This window comes from Caretta caretta, chromosome 7, assembly GCF_965140235.1.
Source record: "Caretta caretta isolate rCarCar2 chromosome 7, rCarCar1.hap1, whole genome shotgun sequence".
NCBI lineage: Eukaryota > Metazoa > Chordata > Testudines > Cheloniidae > Caretta > Caretta caretta.
This window is the reverse complement of record NC_134212.1, coordinates 89,074,441-89,102,012: the sequence shown is the minus strand read 5'-3', so window position 1 is coordinate 89,102,012 and position 27,572 is coordinate 89,074,441. Positions and strand designations below refer to the sequence as shown.

The window sequence follows — 27,572 nt, the reverse complement described above, 5'->3', positions numbered from 1 at the left end:
TCTGCACAATTATTATGAATGTACATTTTTAGATTGGTCTTAGTGACATGGAAAAAGACAATCAAACCAATTTTCATGCAGTTTAAAATTCAGTTTATTTATTGTGTTCATCAGTGTAGGATAGTGATGAAATTAAAATCTATTTTATGTTACATTAGACTCCTTGGCAATACTCTTTCTTCAAAATGCACACAATTGAAATCTGTGAAAAATACAAGATTTCTTATCTAAAAAACCTACACTTGGTCCCAACTCGGTTTTAGTACTTTAACCACCACCCTTGGCCCCTCCTCCCAAGAAACAACAAGAGAGACACAATCTCGTAACTTCCATTCTGACATTGCTGAATTCAATGGATTGACAAATCAATACCAATTAGGAAGCTGCTTTTGTTTTCAATATGAGAGAATTTGAAGGAAGTGGAGATAGAACCACGGGAATTCACGTTCTTTGTAACCTTCCAGTAATTGCACCTCATTGATTTCATTTCCCTGATTTAACTAAGGCGATCAGGTGCAAAGAGCAATACATCAGTTCAATTAGAACATACAGTGGGTCTCTTAAGAACCTTTTGCTGAACTACGGATAAGTGAATTGGTAAAGGACAGAAGAACTCAGATGATAAAATACTGTTCTTTGCCCTGTACTTCAGCTATAATACCCAGTCTTTAGAGATAAATACATTGTTTTCCATTTTTAAGATTAAAATGTACAGTAGAAGCATTGTTTTCACTTGGGAAATAAATTCAGTGTGAAATTAATTTGGCAGTAGGGAGAGGCATCTTTATTCACTAGTTTAAAATTATTTAGAAAAAAAGGGACAATTATGTATTTGCAAGTTAAGACACAACAGTAGTTATGTTTCAAGATCCTGTCTAACCCACCTGGTCTGCAATTTACAATACAAATACAATATTAGAAGGGGAAGAACAGTCATGTGGCTAAAGCACATGATGAAGATTCAGATTAAATGGCTTTGAGGATATGGGTCTTCATGTCTCTGTGCCTCAGGTTTTCCATCTGCAAATGAAAACTTTACCTACCTACCTAACAACAATGTTGTTTGTCTTCATCCATCACATTAATATTTGTAAAGTGCTTTGAGATACTTGGCGGGAATGGACTACGTAAGTGCAAAGGGCTGTATGCATAAAAGTATAAACAAACAAACTCAGGGGTTTTTCCCCCCTAAATTTGAATTGAGTGGTCATAAATTATTCTAAATTAAGAGAATTAAGTTCTTTGTTCATCTACACAACACGTATGGCATTGCCAACAACAACATGAGAATTCTAAAGCACCTGTCTCTCAACCCTGTCCCTCAGAAAGGACATCTACTGGTATATACTATATATCTATATATCATTTTCCTAAATACATTATTTGAAATATTCCACTGTCTCCTAGTGTTACGTACCCATATATCCAGATACACACAAAGAACGACACATGTAATGGTTATAGTCATAAACATAAGTCATAAACTTAGTGATAAACTCCTTATATACCATAAGAGTTTTAGTATAACTGCGTTTATCACATACGTCAGCCACGTTACCTGCAATCTAATCTTTCTAAGTGCCACCAATACTTCTTTCTGGGATTTATTCTGACAATATAAAACACTCAGACTGCTTTGAACAACTGCCATTTAAATAAGGCAAAACAAAAATCTGCTTCATTCACAGTAAACAGAATTTTTCCTGAAAATTACCCTCTTCTGAGGTGCAAGCTGGGTAATATAGTATTAGTTATAATGCTTCTCTACCTCCAAAGTCTGTGTAGCTGTATTCATGAAGCTAGATCTTTTACACAGTTAAAATGTTTTGTGCCACTGTGACTGGGTCACTTCTGGGCTCAGGACAATTCTCTACCAGGTCCTCACTCAGGTGTAAAGAAACAAAAGGTCTATTACTAAGCTGCCATCCCCTTAGGCTGGATAACACCTGCAACAGAGTTACTCAGCACCAGCAGATAAGGCAGGGGGGCAGAGGGATAGCTCAGTGGTTTGAGCATTGGCCTGCTAAACCCAGGGTTGTGAGTTCAGTCCTAGAGGGGGCCATTTATGGATCTGGGGCAAAAATTGGGGATTGGTCCTGCTTTAAGCAGGGGGTTGGACTGAAGTCCCTTCCAACCCTGATATTCTATGAAGTTACTGGTGACAAATTACACTATTGTCCCGCATCAGGCCTACCTTCCTTTGGGGAAGCTCTGGCAGGCAGCTGGATCTCAAGCCATTCCTCTCTCTCTCAGCCAGAGAAATGAAGACCTGATCTCCTTCCTGGTCAGCCCAAATGAGCTGTGCTCACCCCTTTTTAACACCTCCCGCCAAGTCTGGCACCTGTTTTAAGTTTAGCAGGGCGAAGCTGGTAGAGCCCACAGTAGCTCACTAACCCTTCCTGGCCAGTTTAGCAGGGCGAAGCTGGTAGAGCCCACAGTAGCTCACTAACCCCTTCATAGCCACTCTATATCACAAAGCAACCTTAAAAGCCAGTTTAATTGGCAAGTACAGATTTCTACTTGGGAAATCCTTCCCTTGCCAGGGAAGTGGAGGAATTCCACTGATAGTGTATGGTCAATGATATAGTTTGTGATGGTGCCAGACCAGGTGCCAGTTTATGGCAAGGCCCCTAATCCTCAGTGAACACCAACAACCAGGCAATTTGGTTTACCCATGTGTTAGCATTGCTAAAGTAGATGGTAAGTTGGTAGAAATATCTTTAGTATTTAGACCTGATGAAATGTTTGTATGATGCTGCATGCAATGATCTCACTTATAACTTTACATCAGGGCTACAGATGTTATATTAAGTAAAAAGAAAAGGAGTACTTGTGGCACCTTAGAGACTAACCAATTTATTTGAGCATAAGCTTTCGTGAGCTACAGCTCACTTCATCGGATGCAATAGCTCACGAAAGCTTATGCTCAAATAAATTTGTTAGTCTCTCAGGTGCCACAAGTACTCCTGTTCTTTTTTCTTTTTGCGAATACAGACTAACACGGTTGCTACTCCAAAACCTGTTATATTAAGTGTTTACATTGTAAACCTCTGCAACTGTGGAACTTATCAAACAGGAGAAAAGCCTTCTCTAATGCAAATGCTGGCTACCTACAGAAGATGTTAGGTCTTGCCAAAGGAGAAGGCCTTTGAGACCAAACGAATCATTGTGAGACATCAAAGAATAGAAACTTTGTTAATTGCATGGGTGGCCTGTGAATTGCCAGCTGGAGGAGGCTAGCCTCCAGACCCGTCCCTGCCCCTGCCCCTGCCCCTTCTGCCCCCCCCAGCCCTGCAGCGTGGGAAGGTGGGCAGTGCATGGCCCCAGCCTCCCCAGCCCCGGAGCACAGGAGGATGGGCGGTCACAGCCTTCCAGCTCTGGAGTGCTGGGAAGGTGGGTGGCGCATGGCCCCAGGCTCTGCAGGCCCAACTAGAGAGCTGGAGGACTGGCCTCGGAGCTGCACGCAGAGAGCAGTGCTAAGCAGGAGGCGGGGCCATGGCTGGCTGTTTGGGGAGGCACAGCCACCCCCACCCTATGCAACCCACCTCCCATGGTTAATTGCATCCCTCACTGCCTCCAGGAAGAGGAGACCTGTACCTGAACTCATTCCATAAGCTTGGACTCTGGGAAGAAGGGCATAAAAATCCCTGACGAGGAGAAACTAGGGTATTTCCCCTGCTTGGACTCTAAAGCAACAAGAATCACTAAGCATAAGCAAAAGACCCCCAGCTGTTTTGTCTGGGTTATCCCTAACAGACATATAAAGCTTGCACATTATAGCAGTACTATCATCTTTTGGAACCTAAGACAATCTCATTTGTGTGTGTATGTTTACCTGCTTTAGCCTTGTAAACAACTCCAATTTATTTTTCCTAGTTAATAAATCTTTAGATAATTTGTTATAGATTGGCTACAAGTGTTGTCTTTGGTTTGAGTTCTGCAATACAGTTGACATGGGGTAAGTCACCGGCCCTTTGGGACTAAGAGTAACCTGAATATTGCTGTGATTTTTGGTGTAAAGGACAATCTATCACAAAGAGAAGCTTGCCTCGTTGGCAAAGATAGTCTCCCAGGGCAGTGGTTCTCAAAGCCGGTCCGCCACTTGTTCAGGGAAAGCCCCTGGCACACTGGACCGGTTTGTTTAGCTGCCGCGTCTGCAGGTTCGGCCGATCGCGGCTCCTACTGGCGGTGGTTCGCCGCTCCAGGCCAATGGGGGCTGCAGGAAGCGGTGCGGGCCAAGCAACGTGCTGGCCGCCCTTCCCGCAGCCCCCATTTTCCTCAATCCCGTATTTTGCCTTCTCTCTCTTTCTCTGTGGTAGATTGTCTAGGAGGACACTAGGCCTGTTTTTCAATTTGTCTGCCACCTAATGCACTGAGAATTTACCATGAAATTCTTCTATCCAGAAGAGCATGGGCATAAGATTTGATCAAGGATTAAGCTGAAGAGCAGCAGAACCAAAAATAAATTGAAAATTACGCGTAACGCTAAAGTGCAATAATAAGCTGTGTGCATATTTTGTATTGTACAATGGATTTTTAGCCTTCTGTACTTTGTTGTTTTGTGTTGGTTTAAAAATGTCTAATTATCTATCTCAGAAATAAACATTTAAATTTACAGAGTTTTTTAAATCACTCCTACATAATGAAGGTAACATCTTTAGCCTGACCAGTTTAAAATGTCTTTAACAGAAAGTTAACCTGTCCCATTCCTATCACTCTCAGATGGATCCTACATTCTCTTCCATTGCTACTTTTAACTGTCAGCTATATTTTAGTTTATATTACTCCCTCTTTATATGCAATATGCGCTTCATGCTTTCATGTATTGTGCCCATCTCTACAAAACATCTTGTCTATTCTGCTTTCACAGAAAATTGTTTTATAATGCTTTCATGGAAGAGATTATTTAAAACATAAACTGTCTTGCATTAATGTAGTCTTCTGTTGGAAGATCCATTCTGTACAAACCATCACAGTGCCTCAACTAAGATAAGCCAACCCACAATGTATCGTCTTAAGCAATATATATATATATTTTAATTGTCAGCTGGAAAAAAGGTTTCCAAACACAAACAGTGAGCTTCTTGACTGTGCATTTGGATTTTTAAAATCTGCAAAAGCTGCAGAAGGTTTTATATATTCTGACTGCAGTAGTAAAAGAGAAATAAATAAAAGTCAGGCAGTAAAAGTAGTAATTGTTGCTGTTTAGCTTCCTTCCATCTACATTTAGACTGCTCACTCAGTTCTGCAGACATAACTTTGTTAATTGAAAAAAAGAAGAAGAAAAAAAAGAAGGGGATTATAATTAAATTTTAGAGAAAAATTATATCAAGTTTTTAAGCTTTCATCTTCCAGCACATGCAACTCAGAGTTTAAGGCCAGAAGTGACCAACAGATCATATAACATGACCTCCCATATATCACAGGCCACCACCACCCCCACCCAGCAACTACTCACGAATTCCCACTAATGAAATTAGACCAAAGTATTACAACTCTCAGGAGCCTAAAATCAGTGTTTCCCAACCAGCGTGCCATCAGGCATGAATCGGTGTGCCATCAGGAATTTTGAAAAAATCACTCGTGAAGAAAAAAAAGCAGCTCATTTATTTAAATTAGTGTCAGAACCAAATTCCATTTTTTGCTGTGGCTCATCATGTGTACATGCATGAGATCACAAGATGTAATTTTGGTGTCCAGAGGTGAGGGTGCACCACACATATCTTTTATTGGAGTGTGCCTTAGACTGCAAAAAGGTTGAGAAGCAGCAGCCTAAACTATTATGTGCCACAGTCAGAGAACAGGAGGGACCAAGATGCACTAATGCCTGAGGCCCCTGCAATGGCAGGGAACTGATTAAGTGAGATATACCCGGATAATCCTGGGAACTGACCGGGACGCTATACTGCAGAGGAAGGCAAACCTCCACAAAGGTCAGTGCCAATCTGCTTTTTGGGAAAATTCCTTCCTGTCCCCACACTTGGGGTCAGTTAAACCCTGAGCATGTGAGCAATAACCATCCAGGTAGGCATGTGAGAGAAAGAATGCTTGGTGCCACCTCAGAGCACTGGCCAAATCTGTCCAGTGTCCCATCTCCAGCCATGGCCATCTCTGATGCTTCAGAGGAAGTAGACCAAAACCACCCTTGAGCCAGAATATGTTGGAAGACCTCACATACACACTTCCTGACCTCTGCAGTCACCGACTGAAATCTCATGCTTCAGGGCTTCAGCAACGTAAGAAAAACTTATGGAGACTCTCACAGTTTCTGAAACCTGCCCCATATCATCACAAGCAATCCTGTCATATAATCCCACTCCACTTCTCTCTTAAAACCAATTAAATTGTTTGTCCCACAACTCCTATTGGGAGGCTGTTCCAGAACCTCACTCCTCTGATGGTTAGCAACATTCTTCTAATTTCCATCCTGAATTTGTTCATGGCAAATTTATATACTTTGTTCTTGTGCCAACGTTGACCTTTAGATTAAATAACACTTCACCTTCCCTGCTGTTTACCTCCCTTATGTATTTATAGAAAGCAATCATCCCTTCTCAGCCTTCTTTTTGATAAGCTAAATAAGCCAAGCTGATCACATAAGAAAGGTTCTTCATTCCTCAGTCATAGTAGCTCTGTTCTGTACCTGTTCCAGTTTGAATTTAACTTTCTTGAACATGAATGACCAGAATTGTATACAATTCTTACCAATGCCTCGTGCAACGACATTAATTGTCAGCCTGTGATCAACCAAAACTCCCAGATATCTCTTCTCTAACACTTCAGGTTGATGAGCTCCCAGCTTGTAGCAGAAATTCTCATCATTAGACCCTACGTGCATGATCTCCCAATTTGTACTATTGAATTTCATCCTATTTCTGTTATTCAAGTCTTCAACATTATCCTGATCTTCCTGTGCAATATGCCAATCCTCTTCTGTATTGATGATGGCTCCCAACTTTGTATGATCAGCACATTTCATTTCATTTCATTTCTACTTTTTATGCCATGATTATTAATAAAAATAATGAATGATTGGTCCCAAGACGGATCCTTGAGGAATTCCACTAGTAACCACCCTTCACTCTTAGAGTTCACCTTTCAGCACAACCTTCCTTATTCTCTTTTTATTTATATTACTAAAAAAATTCTGGTTATTTTAATTTTTTTGCCAAGAGTTAATCCAGCTTGATTTTTGGCAATCCTCACTTTATTCCTATATTTTGTAACCTACAATATTCAGCTTTCTTGCTGATGAATCCCTTTTCCCATCCCTACAGGCTCTCTGCTTACTCTTAATAATCATTTATTCATCCAGTTGCATTCGGAACCATCCCCTACACATTGTTTCCCCTTGCTTGGAATACACAAAACAAATAGATTTTTGTATAGTTGATTTAAGAAATTCCAAGTTTCCCCACGTTTAAGTCTAAACTCTTCAGTTCAATTGACTTCTTTAATTAATTCCCTTAACTTCCCAAAGTCTGATCTTTTGAAATGATAATAAACATAGCTGACAAATTGGTTTGGATTATCCTTCCATTTAATTTAAACTGAAACAATTACAGATTGCTTAATCCAGGGCTATCTCCTATGACCATGGTGTCCTCACTATTTACCAAAACTAAGTCTAAAATTGTAAAAAGAACAGGAGTAATTGTGGCACCTTAGAGACTAACAAATTTATTTGACCATAAGCTTTTGTGGGCTACAGCCCACTTCATCGGATGCATGCAGTGGAAAATACAGCAGGACAATTTTATATGCACAGAGAACATGAAATAATGGGTGTTACAATGCACACTATAACAAGAGCGATCAGTTAAGGTGAGCTATTACCAGCAGGAGAAAAAAAAAACCTTCTATAGTGAACATCAAGATGGGCCATTTCCAGCAGTTGACAAGAACGTGTGGGGAACAGTAGGGGGAAAAATAAACATGGGGAAATAGTTTTACTTTGTGTAATGACACATCCACTCCCAGTCTTTATTCAAGCCTAAGTTAATTGTATCCAGTTTGCAAATTAATTCCAATTCAGCAATCTCTCATTGGAGTCTGTTTCTCAAGGTTTTTTGTTGTAATATTGTGACTTTTAGGTCTGTAATCGAGTGACCAGAGAGATTGAAGTGTTCTCCGACTGCTTTTTGAATGTTACAGACAGCCCCCCAACCTGAAGCACATACTCACCAGCAACCACACAACGAAAACACTAACCCAGGAACCTATCCTTGCAACAAAGCCCGTTGCCAACTGTGTCCACATATCTATTCAGGGGACACCATCATAGGGCCTAATCAAATCAGCCACGCTATCAGAGGCTCGTTCACCTGCACATCTACCAATGTGATATATGCCATCATGTGCCAGCAATACCCCTCTGCCATGTACATTGGCCAAACTGGACAGTCTCTACATAAAAGAATCAATGGACACAAATCAGACGTCAAGAATTATAATATTCAAAAACCAGTTGGAGAACACTTCAATCTCTCTGGTCACTTGATTACACACTTAAAAGTCACAATATTACAACTAAAAAACTTCAGAAACAGACTCCAACGAGAGACTGCTGAATTGGAATTAATTTGCAAACTGGACACCATTAAATTAGGCTTGAATAAAGACTGGGAGTGGATGTCTCATTACACAAAGTAAAACTATTTCCCCATGTTTATTTTTCCCCCCTACTGTTTCTCACACGTTCTTGTCAACTGCTGGAAATGGCCCATCTTGATTCTCACTACAAAAGGTTTTGTTTTTTCTCTCCTGCTGGTAATAGCTCACCTTAACTGATCACTCTCGTTATAGTGTGTATGATTACACCCATTGTTTCATGTTCTCTGTGTATATAAAATTGTCCTACTGTATTTTCCACTGCATGCATCCGATGAAGTGAGCTGTAGCCCACGAAAGCTTATGCTCAAATAAATTTGTAAGTCTCTAAGGTGCTACAAGTACTCCTGTTCTTTTTGCAGATACAGACTAAAAAGGCTGCTGCTCTGAAACCTATCAAAATTGTATTGTCTCTTTGTTGGTTCAGTGATGATCTGGTGAATAAAACTGTAGTCTATCTCATCCAGGAAGAACCGGGTCCTAACAATATTAGTAGCATTTATTCTCCAATCTATAGATGGGAAGTTATGGTCTCACATTATGGCACAATATTACTAATAATATTTAAAAATATCTTTATCATATCTAAGTTCTACTCTGAGAGTCTACAGCAGACCCCTAACACTATCCCAGTAGAACCTATTTTATAATGCTTCCCCAGAGTGATTTAGAACCAAATAGTTTTTGTTTTGTCCATACCATCCATTCTTATTACTTTACAATTTATTGCATCACTGAAGAACAATGCTACCCAGCCACCTTACTTTCTTATTCTGTCTCTCCTAAACACTACATACCCTTTAATACCTGTATACCAATCATGACTGCTCTTCCACCATGATCCTGCAATCCCTACAATGTCCAGTTTGCTCTCCTTCATCAATAGTTCCAGTTTCCCCCTTTTATTTCCCAGACTCCTTGCATTCATATACAAGCATCACAATTTCCTTCAGACTTCATCCAGTTTTCTATGAAGCCAGATTAGATATAGCTCTTGGACCAACTGTAAAATCTTCCTGACTACTACTTCAGTCAATATTTTTACTTTCTCTCTTGTTGCCATCCCTACTTTCACCTTCTGGTGTTCCATTATCCTGTACTATATCTTCATTTAACTGTTTTTCCTCCTTCTTTGTGTTGAAAGCAGAATGTGGCGATTATCCAAGTCTCTGTCACTCTTCTCCCCTCATTTCCTGGTTTAAAGCCCTTTTTTATCTATCATGCCAGTCTTGATCTTAGAAGGATAATATGCAAATAGAGTCCATCTGTTGAGAAGAGTCTTCTTTCTGTGAATGCCTCCCAATAGTCTTCAGAGTAGCAGCCGTGTTAGTCTGTATCCGCAAAAAGAAAAGGAGGACTTGTGGCACCTTAGAGACTAACCAATTTATTTGAGCATAAGCTTTTGTGAGCTACAGATCACTTCATGCATCTGATGAAGTGAGCTGTAGCTCACAAAAGCTTATGCTCAAATAAATTTGTTAGTCTGTAAGGTGCCACAAGTACTCCTTTTCTTTTTCCCCAATACTTTGTTATTCCAAAACCTTCCTTATAGCACCAGTCCTTGAGCCATCTGTTGATCTTCATTATATTGTCATGCTTTGGCCCCTCCTTCTTCAGGGACCAGATATGTTCCTTCCTCTTCTTTAAGTAACTTACCAGTCTCACAAAATTATCCTTGATCCATTCCAGTGGGAATCTAGCAGTATCCTTAATCCCAACATGCAACACAGTCGGTGGATTTTTCCCCAACCCTATCAGGATCCTTTTCAACCTCACGTCCACATCTCATATCCTTCCTCTTGGCGGACAGCATACTCTTCTGTTCTCTGGATCTGGTCTGGTGCCAGGCCTGTTGACTCTTCTTAGTATGGATTTCCCAGTCACATAGACCTGCCTCTTCTGGGTGTCAATATGAATCTGTCTTATGCTCTCTCTGTCTTCAAGTACATCACTGTCATTCTTCTTTGGGCTCTAGTACCTGGCTATCACCATCATCTTTTCCTCTCTTCTTCAGGGGCTGGTTTCCATTATTTTCTTCCTTGCCACCACATCTTTTGTTTGTTTCTTCTCCTTATTCCCCAGTACAGCAAACTTGTTACTCAACTCAATTTCATCACCAGTAGCTGGTCTTACTCTCTTGTTCCTGTGGTCATGTTCTTCCATGCATCACCCTCCTCTTACAGCACTTTTCTCCTCAGAGCCTTTTGTTTGGCAGGTAGCTGCTAATATTGAGTTGTCTGTACCACCCCCTCCTCCTCTTCTCCTGCATTATACCATCAAATCCCCATCTGAATTCCATCACCGTCTCCAGATGCATCTCTAATCCTTGGATCTTCTCTGCCATGAGTTCTATGAGGTGACATTTCATGCATAAGTAGCTTCCATCAGATATCCACTCAAGGATAATGCACATCCTGCAGCTTCTGCATCCAACCATCTTCTTTGTCTCCTCTCCTTGTCGGTTCACTTCTAGTGCTGCCTTAGTAGCCATCATTATCTTGTCTTCTGAGTCCCTACTCCTAGAGAAAAAGAAAGGACATAAATCCCCACAAACTCCCAACCACAAACTCCCACAGAAATTCTGCTGTTAGCTGCTAAGTGTTCACTGCTCCAACATTCACTACTGACTGGCTTTTAAACCTAGCTAAGTGAAATCAGCACTATTCTCTCATTAAGGGATATCAGCAAGCACCAGATCAAGCTGCACACCTGGAACAAATCCCTGGAAAATCAAGATTTGCACCTCTAGAACACAAAACCACCACTCTCCTTTCAGGCCAAACTCCACAAATGCTGCTGTTTGCTGTTAGCTCAACGGTGAGAGTTTGAAATGACATCACTTGCCAAAAAGCCACAGGGTTTTTCCTGAAATGAATACTTTCTCCTCAATTAGAACGGTCTCTTTTCCATGCAATATTATATTCAAAGTCTGTTCAGTAAGTGTTCTCTGCTATAAATATCCATTCACTCTGCCTTGGTTCTCAGATCAGTTCAGAATGTTTTGACCTTTTTCATGGTATTTATCTCTAAACCAGATGACAAGGGAGTTTAGGCATTGTTACAGGGAACCACCTCCTTGGCCCATTATCTTTTAAGATAAATGTCAAACTTCATTCTGATGAACTCTATGTCATCGGGCACAATGAGTTTGTGTAATTCCAGCAACATTTCTAAATCAAAGCTAAGCGCTGACATTATTACTTAGGACTTTGATCTTTTTGTCAGGAATACCACCAAAGAAAAGAAGGGGAAAATACATTTTCCTAAGTAACTTCTGAAAGGTTAGCTATTATAACATTGTTGGATTTTCTCATGTATTATAATTCCTCAGATCTTCTGTGCAGACTAAATCCTGCCATCATTTCTTCTTGTGAAATCAAGGATAATGGAGTGATTTTGCTCCCTTATAGTAGGTCACTGAAAGCTGACAGAATCTGACCCTGCAGTGGCACAACGTGCTCTACTATAAACCTCGTGTTCGTGTTACTATTACACATCCCTATTTTCCAAGTTTAAACTTAGCTGTAAAATTCCATCATGGACTATAAAACTATGTTAAAACCCCCTAAGGTCTACCTATCAAAGGTAAGTGGCAATTCAACTATGATCTCCAGCCTACCTTTCTGCCAAAGACAGTAACGTATGTCTCCAGGGTCAGACTGGAGTCAGAATCACTTATGATTTAGCTGATACAAAACGTAGGTAAATCGTTTCACCATAGTATTTCATGGGAAAACATTTTAATTAGCAAAGAAAACAAAACAGAGACGTTTGAAATGGTTAAACAAACAAAACAAAGACATAGCATTATTAAACAAGTGAGAAGTGAGTGAACAAACACACTTCAACTATTACGCTGCTCTTCTATTCTAGCCCAGTTAACTGTCTAATTATCCGCTACCAACATCAGAGCTTCATACTTGCTGCAACAGCTCTATTTCCAGTACACATTAAAATCTACAATGTGGTATTTATCATTGGCTGGTAACACACTGCATTTTCGTTTGATGCTTTTGGAAATAAAAATAAAATAAACACATTCTCATTTTCCAGTAACTAAACAATAGCCAACAGTTCAAAGTGTTAATGGTTCTAACTGCAAGGGCCTGATCTGCATGCCTTCCTCTAGCCAAACTCCCACTGAAGTCAATGTTGGTTCAATCTGCGTAAGAAATGTAGGGTTGCCCCTATAAATGGGAATAGTAATGGGATTTGTTTTTTCTGGCAGGGAGAGGCTGTCCTCCCTTGGAAAATGTGGTAAATGGCACTTAACTAGCCAGCTTTGATGCTCTGCAGGAAGTTAATTACAGTTCATGAATCTCATTTATATTTTGTGATATTTTCTCTTGTGATTAAGATTCAGGCACTCAAGAAAATGAGTGAAGGAATGAAGTGTTCCACAGCTGCTAAGCTTTTGTTTAATACTCTTCCGGTACAAATGTGTGTGATATTAATAGCTGCTGCAGCAACTGTGCACTTTCTTCACTATCTGTAAAATGGGTTTCTATAAAAGTAGCTTCATTAGTCCATACTAATAGATCCTCCTTTGTCCATAGGTGGTGACAGTCCAACAGGTAGAAGAAGAACCTTTTGTCTCAAAGGAGGTCACTGCTACTAGTGCACACAGGATTAACACTAATAGACCTTGTTAATATCAAATATCAGTAACACAGAACAAGACTAACTGGGTGGGTGTATGGATAACTGGAGCTACTCTCTCATTTTACAAGTAGGAGAAAATGACTCTCTGGTGTAGCAGTAATACAGTCTAAATAGCAGTACCAGTGAATAGAATTAGAGAGGTGAAAAACATACCCTTGACTTTACAAAAAAATTGGTTTACTGAATTACAGCCCATAGGCAATATCTGCCAAAAGCTGCACCCCTTGAGGCGGTAGTGTTTAACTTTTAATGTAGAACAGTGAATGGACTTTTGAGTGGCCACTTTGACATTATTTCCTGTTCAGGAATCATCCCCTATATCATGGGCTTCTACTGCAAGGGATCAGGGACCACTTCTCGAAGGTATGTTTCAAAGATAGCAGAGCAAATCAAGTCAGAGATGGATGCTTTGGAAGCCTTCTTCTGTTGCTCCAAAACAAATGCGGAAATGGCCAGTGGGATTTTTTTTTCTTTTCAGATAAAAATTGAAGACTCACAGCAACTAAAATGAGTGCAAGATACTATCCTTGTCCCATTTTTGGTTGGGACAGAAGGCAAGAAAGGATACCTCTTGATTAGTAAAAAGGTAGAAATGTATTATGAATGAATCTGTTCACAATTGTCAGAACCAATTTGCCAGGCTGAAAGATCTAGCAAAGTCTGTGATTTCTCCTCTCCTTCTGGCGGAGGTAACCACAAAGTACCAAGCTGCACATGAGAAAAGCTAGAGGAATAGTAGCTACGGGTTTGAAAGAAGGCAGGCACATTCTTTAGAATACCATAATGAGCTTCTGTGATGAAACAGAATTAATGAAAATTGGCCTTTATTAGCTTGACAGCTTTCAGAAACTGCATCACTAAAGGAAGAGATCCTAAATACAGTTGCTTCACCCTTGAATATACTAAAAGACAAAATTTACTTTATGATGCGCTGGATATATTTAAGAAAAGTAGAATTTGGGACAAAAATTAGACACCATCAAAGTGTTCCACAGCTGCTAAGCTTTTGTTTAACACTCTTCTGGTAGGTTATCAAAACTATTTAATGACTTGTTTTCGTGACTTGAAAACAGTGGTGATGACTGAGTCAAGTAGCTTTTGGACCCTCAGGCCAAACAGGAGCGATAGGAGGCAGGGACAGGTTGCTGAGATGGTCAAGGTGACTTGACTTCTGAAATAATAGGATGTCTGTGCAAGGAAGGGGCCAGGGCTCAGTTACAGTCAAAGTCCACAAAACAATTCCTCTGCAATCAAGGTGAAGCTATAGAAAAATCAGTTTAATCTTGTATCTTCATTTTCTGGGGAATAAAGAGGAAAAGATGGAGTTTTTCAAAAGATTGTGATTTCAAAGAATAGAGAATGTATCTGTCCCTCTATTTGCTGAACAAATGAGGTACTTTGAAGTTGTGGATTGGGAGGTGGGGAGGGAGTCTGCTTTTGAACATTCTGCAAATCTAAATAAATACTTGTACGCTGAAGATTTATTTTGATGATATATGGTGGAACAGTTGAGCTGATCTGCTGTCATCATGAATTCCCTGGTTATGCTGATTTGCTTTAAGGGTTTAAGGTTAATTTTAGGATAGTTACTGTTCACTGGACACTTGTCTCCCACTGAACGTTGAGATAAATCACTTTTGAGGAATGGCTGAATGGACTAGAATGGGATTTGGCAAAATACAAGGTTTGAATGGTAGAAATCTAGGTGAACAGTTTAGATTTCCAGTCTATTTTACTACGAAGATGATTCTTTCTGTAGAACCACTTGTCCTGTGCAGACATCTAGGTCACATCACTTCCACATCTGAAGAGTCTGGTTTCCGTCAGTGTAATAGTCTAATCAGGATCTGATAGTATAATTCAGCTAAGGAGGGAAATGGATTGAGTACATGAGACCAGACATTTCCTCAGATTTTATTTAGAAAGTGAAGCTTTCTGTCCCATTGCATAAATAGAGAGGAGAGGTGTTGTATCTGTTGTACAGCAAACTCTAGGCACTATATTGAAGAAAGTTATTAACCCAAAGAGCAAAAAGGGACTTACATGGCAGATAGACTAGGCTGAGAGCTGGTTGTTAGAGAGTATTTTCTGAAGCCTTTCTTAAAGCAAATGCCTGCAGTCCTCCTGAGTTATGAAGTGAGCTCTCAGAGCCTAACAGTATTCCAGCGCACACTGGAGAATCTGATAGGCCTTCTGAAGAGATTCAGCTTTCACTAGCCAGTCATCTAAATAAGTCAGAATAGTAACCTCTTCTTAGTGATGGGCAATCAAAGAGACTCGGAATCCTTAAAATAGCCATAAGCCTGAAAAAGAGGGCTGTATATTGTAAGGATTGGTTGTTGGTCTCGAAACTTAAGTATTTCTGAAGAGAACTGCAATAGGTATATGGTGAAACGCATCTTGTAGATACATGGAAGCTAAATATTCTTCCTGCTGTACAGCTGATATTACAGAGAGAACAGATTACATTTTTAACTTCTTGTACTCTAGAAAGAAGTTTAGTCATTTGTGATCTAAGAATGAAGACTCCTGATTACTTCAGCTCTAGAAACAAACAACAGAGAAAAACCCTTTGTCTGGCCAATCTGTAGGGACAGGAAGGGTAGCACAAATATACAAGGGTGTTTGATACAGTTTACAACATTTTTATTTAGAGAGCCAAGAAAAAAGGTGAAAACATTTTTGAGTTTGAGGGAAATGAAGCAAATTCTAACCACCATTGGAACCTACAGACAGACTCAATTTGTCTGATATTATGTTTTCTCATTCTGATAAAATGGTTAATTCTCTTCCTCTCTCAAAAGAATGAATTGGAGGGGCAAGCGAAAGAAGTCAGAATCTGATTTATTGGGGTGGAGACATCCTGAATGTCATCTCTGCCTTCGTGACATTGATTACAGCATCCTGGGCCAGGAAAATTGAGCTGAATGGGATGGAGTTTGCAAATGTATCTATACTAGGGGGTAAAATATACACTTCAGGCAGAAAAATCTATTGCTTTATCACCTGTCTCCCAGAATGGTGAGGAGAGAAGCCTTGTTTTCTGAACATTAGTGGCACACAGACAATAGCAATAGACGGTGTTTTGTGTGCCACCACTTGACTGCCCATTTTTATGTATAGACAAATCTTGAAAATGCCCAAAGTAGAATTGGCTAGAATGTCACAATCCAGTTTCTCTTGAATCTGTTCTGAAATTATCTTATGTGAAGAGAAGCCTTCTCAACTAAATAATAAATTTTCTGATGAAAGAAAGATATATGTAAAGATGCTGCTACCCCCTGGCCTCTCTATCAAACATCATCTTTAAGATTGTTTCCATTTTCTTGGTTTAATAATAAAAACCCACACCTTTTGAGGAAATTAAGTTTATTAGTGTATTCTGCAATAATGGAATGGATAAGAATAAGGATCCCAGATATTCTTTTTCTTTTTAAGGAATTTATATATTGTATTAAGTACAAATGAAGAAATATTTACTATCAGGTATTCTCCTAAATATCCTTTCTTTAAAACTGGAAACACCTGGACACTTTTTTTATTTTTGCTAAGAGTCAGAAAAAAACCAACCCCTCTTTTTTATGATAGTTGGAAATACAGAATTCTCAGAGAAAGTTAAGATCATGAGCACTGCTATGATTAAATGCCCTGTGTCCTCTGTGCTAAACTCCCTCAGGCTGGTGTCCTCGGGTTCAGTAATTGACTTTGAAAAAGACAGATGATGCCTACTCGAGTTACAAAACCTTAGAGAGAATATGCTCCAATTTCCTTTTCACCTTTCAGGGCATGTCAGAAGAGAAAGGCCTGTCAGGTTTCTTAGCACAAGAGAAGGGCACTTCCTTGATGGGCAGAAATGGTTCTTGCTCATATGTTTAACAGGAGATTGACCTCTGTAGAAGAGGGTTCACATAGTGGCTGCAAAGACTGGCTTCTCTGAAATCCTTGTTGAGGTCTGGATCCTAAAAACAGAATTAAAGCAGGGATGTCTAAGGTCACTTAGGACTCCCATCATGGTGGCAATGGAGCTGGAAAAAGTCAACATGTAAAATTTTACTTTTGCTGACTCTGGAGAAGTTTATGGAGAGCCTGCATATTTGTAAGAAGTGGAAGGATACATGCATCACAGGATTTTGTAGCTGCCTGGGTCTTGCTGAACCCATGTATCACAAGAACACAAAATCTTCTCTGTCTGGCCACTATGACAGAGCAATTGGTAACAATCCTGTTATATTTTTCTGTTTTTCCCCATTGTCAGTCATGTTTTGAAAAAAAAATACTCCCCTGAGGAGAGCTGCACATCAGCTCCCCACTGAGACAAAGTAAAAACTCATGTGCATTAGCAGCAGTGAACTCCTGTGTTTTGAAAAATGCTACAACAGTACTGTCACGTGACTTTTTGATATATTTCCATAATTTTGTTTTGTGTCTGCATATTCAGTGAAATCTTAGAGTACACAGCAGTTTGGTCAGATTAGATCTGCCTATGGTGTTGCCATATCGAGCCAAATGGAAAACATTATACCTGTTAATGGCAAAGAAAAGAAGAAAAAAATCCTGCCTGTCATGAAATATCATTTTTATACAGTAGAAATTTTCACACTGAACAGTATTATTACTAGTCCAGGGAAAACATGCCATGCTACATCTATATACTTTCAACAGCCTGAAATTCTGATCTTCATATATCTTGTCAGAAAAAAAAAATCCATGATAAACTGGACCCAAACTTCACATTTCTCACAAGTGGACCCATATTTAAAAATGAGATATTCTATGACTCTAAAGCAGACCAAACAATTCTAGTATTTTCCTTTTTTTTAAGCTATGAAAAGTCTGAACAACCTGTTTAATGTGATCAAAGGCAATAACTGGGAGCCAAAAACTGCTGCTTTCAGTTAGCATTTTATTTTCTGCTATAAGAACACATCACTATTAGCTATGATATTCTAGTTGTGAGGAGGACCTGGTATTTATTAATTAACACACAATCCAAAATACTTTGAAGTTTCATCTTCTAAAAAATATAAGTAATCACAGAAGATAGGGTTGCTAAAAATACCAAACTAATTTAACTATCTCTGACTGAGGCTCATTTCACATCTGGACTTCACAATTTTGTGATGCTAACTGTGATCCATTAATTAAGACACTATAGATTTTCTATTCCTTGTTTTAGGGGGATTGAAAGTTTATGTTGCTTTCAAAGTTCAGTGAGATATATATGCAGTTCTATATAGCTAGAGGAGTCTTTCAGAATATGTCAGAATCAAAGAAATTCATATACTTGTTATAAACTGGGAAATATCTATTTTTAGAGAGTATGGTGCATGCCTCTGTGTGTGTGTTCTTATGATCGGTTACTTCTATGGAGGTAGACCATAACAGATTGTTTGAGGAACTAAGCACAGAAAGGTAAAACAATGGCCTAGGTATTGTGTCAATATTTTAAAAGGGTAAACAGAATGGTCTGGGTAATTATAGGCCTTACAGTATGACACTGATCTCAGGCAAGATGGAACTGCTGATACATGATTTCACTCATGAAGAATTAAAGGAGGGTAATATAATTAATGCCAATCAACATGACTTTATGAAAAATAGATTCTGTCAAACTAACTTGATCTCTCTTTTGGATGACAGTACAAGTTTCATAAAGGTAATTGTGTTGATGTAATATACTTTGACTTCTGTAACGCATTTGATTTGGAACCACACATTTTGATTAAAAAACTAGAACCTCATAATACTAACATGATACACATTAAATGGATTAATAGCTGGCTAACTGAGAGGCCTCGAAATGGAAATGGAAACTCATCATAGAGCAGACGTGTTTCTACTGGGGTCCCACAGGGTCGGTTCTTGTCCCAACACTATTTAAGATTTTTATAAATGACTTTGAAGAAAACATAAAATCATCACTGATAAAGTTTGCAGATGAGACAAAAATTAGGGGAACAGCAAATAATGAAGAGGACAGGTCACTGAGAAAGAACAATCTGAATTGGTTGATAAACTGGGTGCAGTCAAACAATATCCATTTTAATATAGCTAAATGTAAATGTATACATCTAGGAACAAAGAATGTAGGTCATACTTACAGGATGGGGGGGACTCTATCCTAGGAAGCAGTGACTCTGAAAAAGATTTAGTGTGGGGGGTGGATACTCAGCTGAACATGGGCTCTTAGTGTGATACTGTGACCAAAAGGGCTTATGTGATCTTTGGATGCATAAACCAAGGAATCTTGAATATGGAGTAGAGAGGTTATGTGACCTCTGTATTTGGCACTGATGCAACTATTGCTGACATACTGTGTCCAGTTATGGTGTCTGTAGTTCAAAAAGGATATTGATAAATAGGAGAGGGTTCAGAGAAGTGCCATGGGAATGATGAAAGGATTAGAAAACATGCCTTATAGTGATAGGAGCTCGATTTATTTAATTTAACTAGAGAAGGTTAAGGGTGACTTGATTAAAGCCTTTAAGTACCTACAGGGGGAACAAATATTTAATAATGGGCTCTTCTCTGTAGCAGAGAAAGGTATAACATGATCCAATGGATGGAAATTGAAGTTAGACAAATTCAGATTCGAAATAAGGTGTACATTTTTAACAGTGAAGGTAATTAACCATTTACCAAGAGTTGTGATGGATTCTCCTCACTGGCAATTTTTAAAACAAGATTGGATGTTTTTCTAAGAGAGATGGTGTAGAAATTATTTTGGGGAAATTCTATATCCTGTATTATATACAGGATGTCAGGTCAGGTGATCACAATAGTCCCTTCTGGTCTTGGAATCTATGAATCTATTAACACTAAGGGTATATCTACACTGCAGAAAACCCCTTGTGAACAGCGAATCTCATAGCCCAGGTCAACTCACTTTGACTCACGTGGTTTGTGCTAACAGGGCTAAAAATAGCAGCGTAGATGTTCCCACTTGGGCTGGATCCCGAGCTCTGAGATCCTTTTCCCTTGCTGGGTCTCAGAGCCCAGGCTCCAATCTGAGTGGGAGCATCTACACTGCTATTTTTAGCTCCGTAGTGCAAGCTCAAGTCAGTTGACCGAGGCTCTGAAACTCACTGCTGCGGTGTTTTTGTTTTGTAGATGTACCCAATAATACTAGAGGACTTTGTGGCCTAGAAAGGATGAGGGTTAAGCCAGGGGCCAGAGCCTGCCTGGGGTGTCAACGAAAAGCTGACAAGCTGGAAAACACACAGAGAGGGAGAAACTACAGCAAGGATGGTCTGTTTCTTCCTGCCAGAGACTGATAATACTCATGTGTGAAGGCTTTTTATTGTTTTTCCTCTTTGCTCTATTCATTTTGTACTTTAGGAGTGAATAAATAATGCTTTGTTTTGAAGACAGTGTTTCTGTGTCACTGAAAATGTATGGTGTCCATAGGGCAAGTCTTACAGGTGCCAACACAGAGTTGGACCTGTGTTAACATGGTTCAGACGCCTGGGGCTGCAGCCCAGAGATCCAGTCTAAACAGGGCCGGCTCTAGGTTTTTTGCAGCCCCAAGCATAAAAAAAAACAAAAAAAACACCTCCGAGAGCAAAACTACAAAAGCAAAAAACAAAAAACCCAGACACCCAGAATGCCTCCCCTGGAATTGTGCCGCCCCAAGCACATGCTTGGTTTGCTGGTGCCTAGAGCCAGTCGTGAGTCTAAGAGTGGGTGGACACCTGTTTCCACCCAGAGCGAGGTGCAGGAAACCAAACCTGTCACCTGAGGGGTGCACATGAGATAGACTAAAAGGGGTATAAGATACTAGTTTACCTTGTAGCCATGACAATGGTGGCAGTTGTGGTGGGATTCAAACTGTGACAGTGGGAATTTGCAGCAAGTGACAATCAGCAGTAAAAACAAACATTTGCAAAGGTAAAGCAAAAGGGAAAGTGGTTTGTTATTTTTGGGAAGAGACAAGGAAAGAAAAGTTAGAGAAAATGAGTTATGCACAGCTCCCTAAAAAGCAGTCATGGAGATATGCAGAGGCAAGGGAACAGACCCCCAAAGCTAAGCAATTCACAGTCAGTTCAAGTACTACACTCCAATAATTGGCACATATGCAGCAACCAGAGCAATGGCCTTGTCCAGACTCTGTTCCCTAGGACAGCAAAGCCTGGAGTGGCAGATTTAAAGGGAAAAGCTGCAACATGGGGGAAAAAAAGTTGGAGGAAAAGAATCATGCAGGTCAGGAGAAACAACACTGGAACCAGGGGCGGCTCTACCGATTTTGCCGACACAAGCAGTTGCCGCCGAATTGCCGCCTCCGCAACAGCGGCGGAGCTGCCGCTGAAAGCCGCCGCGGGACACGGACTGACGCCCCATTCTAAATGCTGCCCCAAGCACCTGCTTGGAAAGCTGGTGCCTGGAGCTGGCCCGGATTGGAACGAGAAAAGAATATGCCCGCAGCAAACCCATTTGGAAAGTGGGGACAGACACCATACCTAGCTCCTCAAGCAGCCTAGATTCTAAAGGCACTTCTACACTGAACACTCTTTATGGTAAAAAGAAAAGGAGTACTTGTGGCACCTTAGAGACTAACCAATTTATTTGAGCATACGCTTTTGTGAGCTACAGTGAGCTACAAGTGAGCTGTAGCTCACGAAAGCTTATGCTCAGATAAATTGGTTAGTCTCTAAGGTGCCACAAGTATTCCATTTCTTTTTGCGAATACAGACTAACACGGTTGCTACTCTGAAACCACTCTTTATGGTGGCATGTAGAAGAGCTAACCTGCACGCATCCCTAGCCAGGGTATAAATAGCAGGGTAGATGGTGAGGCACTGCTTAGTGAATGAAGACACACCTGAACCCTTAAGGCATATACCCTACACCAGTGGTTCTCAACCCCTTGAGAATCCGTGAGCAGGTTTTAGGGGGTCTGCGAAGCAGGACCAGTGTTAGACTTGCTGGGGCCCAGGGCAGAAAGCCAAAGCCCCACTACATGGGAATGAAGCCCAGGGGGGACCCTGAGCCCCACAACCCAGGACTGAAACAGAAGCCTGAGCAACTTAGCTTCACAGTGCCCCCTGTGGTGTGGGGCCCCTGCCAATTCTCCTGCTTGCTACCCCCTAATGCCACCCCTGGCTTTTACATACAGAAAAGCCGCTGTAGTGGCACAGGTGGGCCATGGAGTTTTTATGGCATATCAGGGGGGCCTCAGAAAGAAAAAGGTTGAGAATCCCTGCCCTACACAGCCCTCTACATGCCGAGTAGTGGTTCTCCCATCTACACTGCTCTTTTACCAGCAGTGTCCACTGCCTCGCTGCTTCTGGAGCCTTTACCCTCTGCCTTGCCATTTCTGGATCCTTTTGCTGCTTTCTGTAGCTACACACCACAGGGTGGATGCAGCCGGCTTTTCACTGAGGAGTACACATACTCTACACACCACCACCAGAGGTGTGCAGTGTAGATGTACCTTAAATTGTTACCTAAAACCACTGGTGGGGGTGACATGTATTTTCAGTGCTTTTGAGATGAGTTGGTTTTATTGAATTGGGTGGTTGCTGGGGACTTGGAATGGTATCTGTCTCCCTTACTGATGGACAAGGTCCTGGATGCTTTCCCCGTATGGTCAGGAAGGACTGACACCTGAAGAATGCAGGGGGAAATGTCGTGGGGAGCAGCAGCCCCAAATCAACTTGGTTTTCAGACAAAGGAAAATCTCAGGCTAGCCTCCTAAGAATACTAGTTTCATTTTTATATTGAATTATTCTGTTTTAGGTTTCAGTGGCAAAGGTTTGCATAGCTCTCCTAAAATGTAAATTTATAAACAAAACAGCATGCTGGATTAATCAAGGACTGGAGAAAGGTGATGGGAAACTAACCGAGGTCTGCCCACAATCCCATAATCGTTCCATAATCATTGAATGTTTGTATTAAAATGATAATCTGTGAAACAGTTAGCAATGCTCACAATATAATTATCATTAAGCTTCAGAGCCAGTGGGCACTGATGAGACACTTGCTTTTATATACCCTTCTTAGGTTCTACGACAGCACTTCATCAGAAGATTTTCTCCATAACCTATCCTTTACATCATAAAGGTAAGTAATAAAATATGCTTACCCCTACTGTAGAGGTTTTTTAGATTCTGCACAAATATCCATCCATTTGAAAGTAACATGAAAGAATTAAAATAGTACCAATTTTACACAAAGATCTAGCTTCTGTTACAGTTTATATTCCATCTGACTACACTTTGTAAATTTAGTGAGATGTTTTCTTAAATGAAAAAATACCAAAGACAGCAGAAATAAGATCTCCAAAATGAAAACTCTCCTCTTAAACCACCAGTTTTAAATTTCATACTATTCCTTTGAATTTCATATTGCTGTTTTAAAATATAAATCCTCAAAATGTAAGCTTTCCTCATCACCCCCTTCTGTCAGATTTTTGCAAATTTATTTTGTAGCTTATTACTTTGCTTCAAGAAAGCTATTGGTTTCAGAAATATTGATTCAATTTTTAGCTATGGTAATAAAATGCTCATTATTGTTATTTGCCTAACCTAGTTACAATTTTTAAACTTGTGTACTTCAGTGTAGCTGAACTGAAATTAATACTACTACACTGATTTAAACCACCTTGTAACCTGGATCATTTCTATGTTTTGGGCATTACCATAATACAAACAAACAATAATAATAGTAGTAATAATCTAAAGGTTCACAGACTAGCATACTTCATTATATACTCTAACAACTTAATAAAACCTGAAATTAGTAAACAATAAATACCAATTGACAGGTTTCAGAGTAACAGCCGTGTTAGTCTGTATTCGCAAAAAGAAAAGGAGTACTTGTGGCACCTTAGAGACTAACCAATTTATTTGAGCATGAGCTTTCGTGAGCTACAGCTCACTTCATCGGATGCATACCGTGGAAACTGCAGCAGACTTTATATATACACAGAGAATATGAAACAATACCTCCTCCCACCCCACTGTCCTGCTGGTAATAGCTTATCTAAAGTGATCATCAGGTGGGCCATTTCCAGGAAATTTCCACTTTAGATAAGCTATTACCAGCAGGACAGTGGGGTGGGAGGAGGTATTGTTTCATATTCTCTGTGTATATATAAAGTCTGCTGCAGTTTCCACGGTATGCATCCGATGAAGTGAGCTGTAGCTCACGAAAGCTCATGCTCAAATAAATTGGTTAGTCTCTAAGGTGCCACAAGTACTCCTTTTCTTTTTAATAAATACCAATGACCTCAGACTGAGTAGTTTGCTACATTTCATTTTGGAGCAAATATTTACAGCTAGGTTATAAATTTCTAGAAATATAGGGCTCATAATGCAGTTTTCTGTAAACATGAATCTCTCATTTTCAAGGAGGTATAAACCAGCTGTAAATATTTGTTCCATATTCAAATGTTGCAAATTAAGCAGTCCAAAGGCACAAGTATTGTTGTTTACTAATTTTCAAGAAAATTGGTTTGATCTTTATCAAATTGTTAGAGTGTAAAATAAAGTTTGCTTACCTGTCACCCTTTTGACGATTATTATTTGTATTATGGAAACACTCAAAAGGCCTCAGTCGGGATTGGGACTCAATAGTGCAATGTGAATGGTGTATATCGGCTGGATGAAAATTATCCAGATTAGAGTACAGCTAAGGTTTGTATACATGGAGACTTCGATTATACCTACAACATCAACATTTTCTAAAAGGGGTTAAGACTAAGCTTTACACAAACTATCCTTCACTCTAGGCAAATCATGGGAACTGTGCTCTTAATGGGAACAAAACTTCCAAACAATCACTGTTTTAACTGTGCCATTTTCAACCCATGAACTTTTCCAGTGGCTAGTGCCTGCTAATACCCAGGAGCTGTGGAGAGGTTTTATAAGTCAAAATGGAGGCTGGGACAAGATTGTGCTGACCAATAATAGCCTGGCTAATCTAGAGAAGTGGCTTGCAGAATGTTTTGCTATCCTGTCTAGATCAGACTGGAAAAAGATAAACATTTGCATATTATTTGTTGATGTGACAGTTGGCTGGTCCCTCCATTGGTCAATATGAATTTTTGGTGCCTGAAGCACAGTTAGATTTATCACCAAATATCATTGCCTTTTTGTTTGTTTGTTTTTGCTCCAATTCTTGTTTCTATGTTTTATTTTAAACTTTTCATAGTTTGGGGCTAAATCATCCCCGCCTGGGTTAAAAGTTGTGGGGAAGTTAGTTTGTTTTTAAATCTTCACAAGGATTCCCCCTTGTAATTCCACAGTGACTCTGGTTCAGAGAATCTTTCCCCTCACCATGGATCCCTCACAGTGTGACTCTACTGGAGCCATGTTGAGACATAATTCTCACATCTGTAGTGGCCCTGGCTGGGGCAATACAGGGAAGGTAGTATAGCACGGGTATGGGACAGAAGAGGGAAACTTACATCCCTCCCAGGCAAGTCAACTCTTCACTGTGGCCTTCCCAGTTCCCATAACCTCCCTCAGCACTGACTACAGACCTTGGGGGCTCTGTGCTACAGTAGCAGCTGAATCCCACATCAATGCAGAAGATGGGATCTCTGTGTTTAGAGGTATGCACCACATATGGAACTAATAAGAGTATGATGCAACCAATTTTTAGTAAGAGAGTTCCATTTTGTGGTTGCTATGGCCATGGGAACAGATAGGAGCAGGACTGCTTCTCCTACCTCAACAACCAGGATAGCAGAGTGAAACAAGACAGCATCCTGTTCTCCAAACTGATTACCCCAAGGTAAAATACAGGGTTGAGCAATGGAATAACAGAACTATACTTCTCCAGTCAGACACCTTTTATTCTTTGCACATCTGCTCTAATGAGCCAGACAATGGAATTTGGAAATTCTATGCTAAATTATACCCTCCTGCAGATTTATACAGGAGAGAGGATTAAAGGGAGCCAGGGAACTCTGAGAAGTTCACCTCAAGAAAATTCCTTCAAACTGTTCCTCCCAGTGGGAAGGATTTGGAGGTCTGTGAAGAAGGCATGCCACACAGCCTCCTAACCTTATGTATCCCCAGGATCTACAGATAAAGAGATCCATATCCAGAACTTATGTATGGTGATGTCAGTGCAGCTCCTGGAGCCTACTTCCCTCCCAGTCCTCCCACACTTGTATATGTGCACGCATACCCCTCCACCCTCTCTCCCCTTTCCCAAGGAGTTGCAGGTTAACAATGCCACAGTTAATGATGCTTCTACTAGCACTGACTTAGGCACAGACTTCCACTGTGACATTTCCCCCCATCTTCTTGGCCATGCATTCATGGAGAGGTGGATATGTTCAGGCAGAGGTGGTGTTCTCCCCTTTGTGTAACTCCAGCCAAATTAGTTTCTTCTCCTCATAGCCGTCAACACTTTCTGAAAATCAGTGCCCTTTAATGTGCCTCATCTTGTGCACACAAAAATTGAGGAGCCACAAATAATTAGTCACTTTTAAAAAAACTGGTCTGAACTGCTACACTGATGTCATAAAAGCTTTCAGTACACCAGCATAATCAGTAAATATGGTCAGTCTTTCTATGCCTGGGTCCAACCAATTGTCAAGAGGCATAACATTCAATAACATGAGCCTGAAAATGAAACGAGTACATTGTTAGCCTCTTGTATCATTACAAATTACTACATTTTGTGATAATTTACAGTGATAATAAATTTAAGACTGTGCAGGAAGCATCGCAGAGTGGCATTAGCAGCACACTGTAATAATCACCAGCATACGTAAGATAGGAGTTCAAAGAGCAGCTGTTTTAAATGTATCAAAAGAAGTACTAGTGATGGAAACAAAACACTATACCTGTATTCATCCTGGGTAAATCGTGGAATTACTGAGGGTTGCAATACAGCAATTTCTACAGTGGTGGTATTGAACTTCACAGGATCACCATCATCATATGCAATGACCACTAGCTATAAACAAAACAAAAATCACTCATTTAACATGGATAGAAATATTTTATGTCGATTTCTATCCAGGGGACCCTTACATTTTCAGGAGCTCACAAACTGGATATCATTTTTTAAAAATGCAAATCAGATGCTATCATAAAATAACATAGGGACATAATATACAGGCAAAAAAGGCAATGATAACCAGCTATAGGCTTAACTGATCATGCAGAGTTCAGGAAATCTTTAAACGCACGTATGCTGCAAACTTGAATTTAAGTCTCCATTCTCTTATACAAAATACCAGCTCCAAAATACAGTGACAGCCCAAAGTACATTCTTTAAACCATCTAGTGGATTTCCTTAATATAGTATTTGATCAAACCAAAGATATGGTTGAAACCATTTCA

General features: G+C 40.0%; 1 protein-coding gene across 7 annotated transcripts in view; it reads right to left on the bottom strand.

Moving 5' to 3' along the window:
- Window positions 1-27,572, bottom strand: part of PCDH15 (protocadherin related 15) — a 1,356,473-nt gene that overhangs the window by 149,179 nt on the left and 1,179,722 nt on the right. For all 7 annotated transcript variants that reach the window (XM_048859211.2, XM_075130916.1, XM_048859220.2 and 4 more), the window contains one exon: window positions 27,071-27,183. In XM_048859211.2, the coding sequence (XP_048715168.2) occupies window positions 27,071-27,183 (113 nt within the window). The remainder of the gene's footprint in view (window positions 1-27,070; window positions 27,184-27,572) is intronic.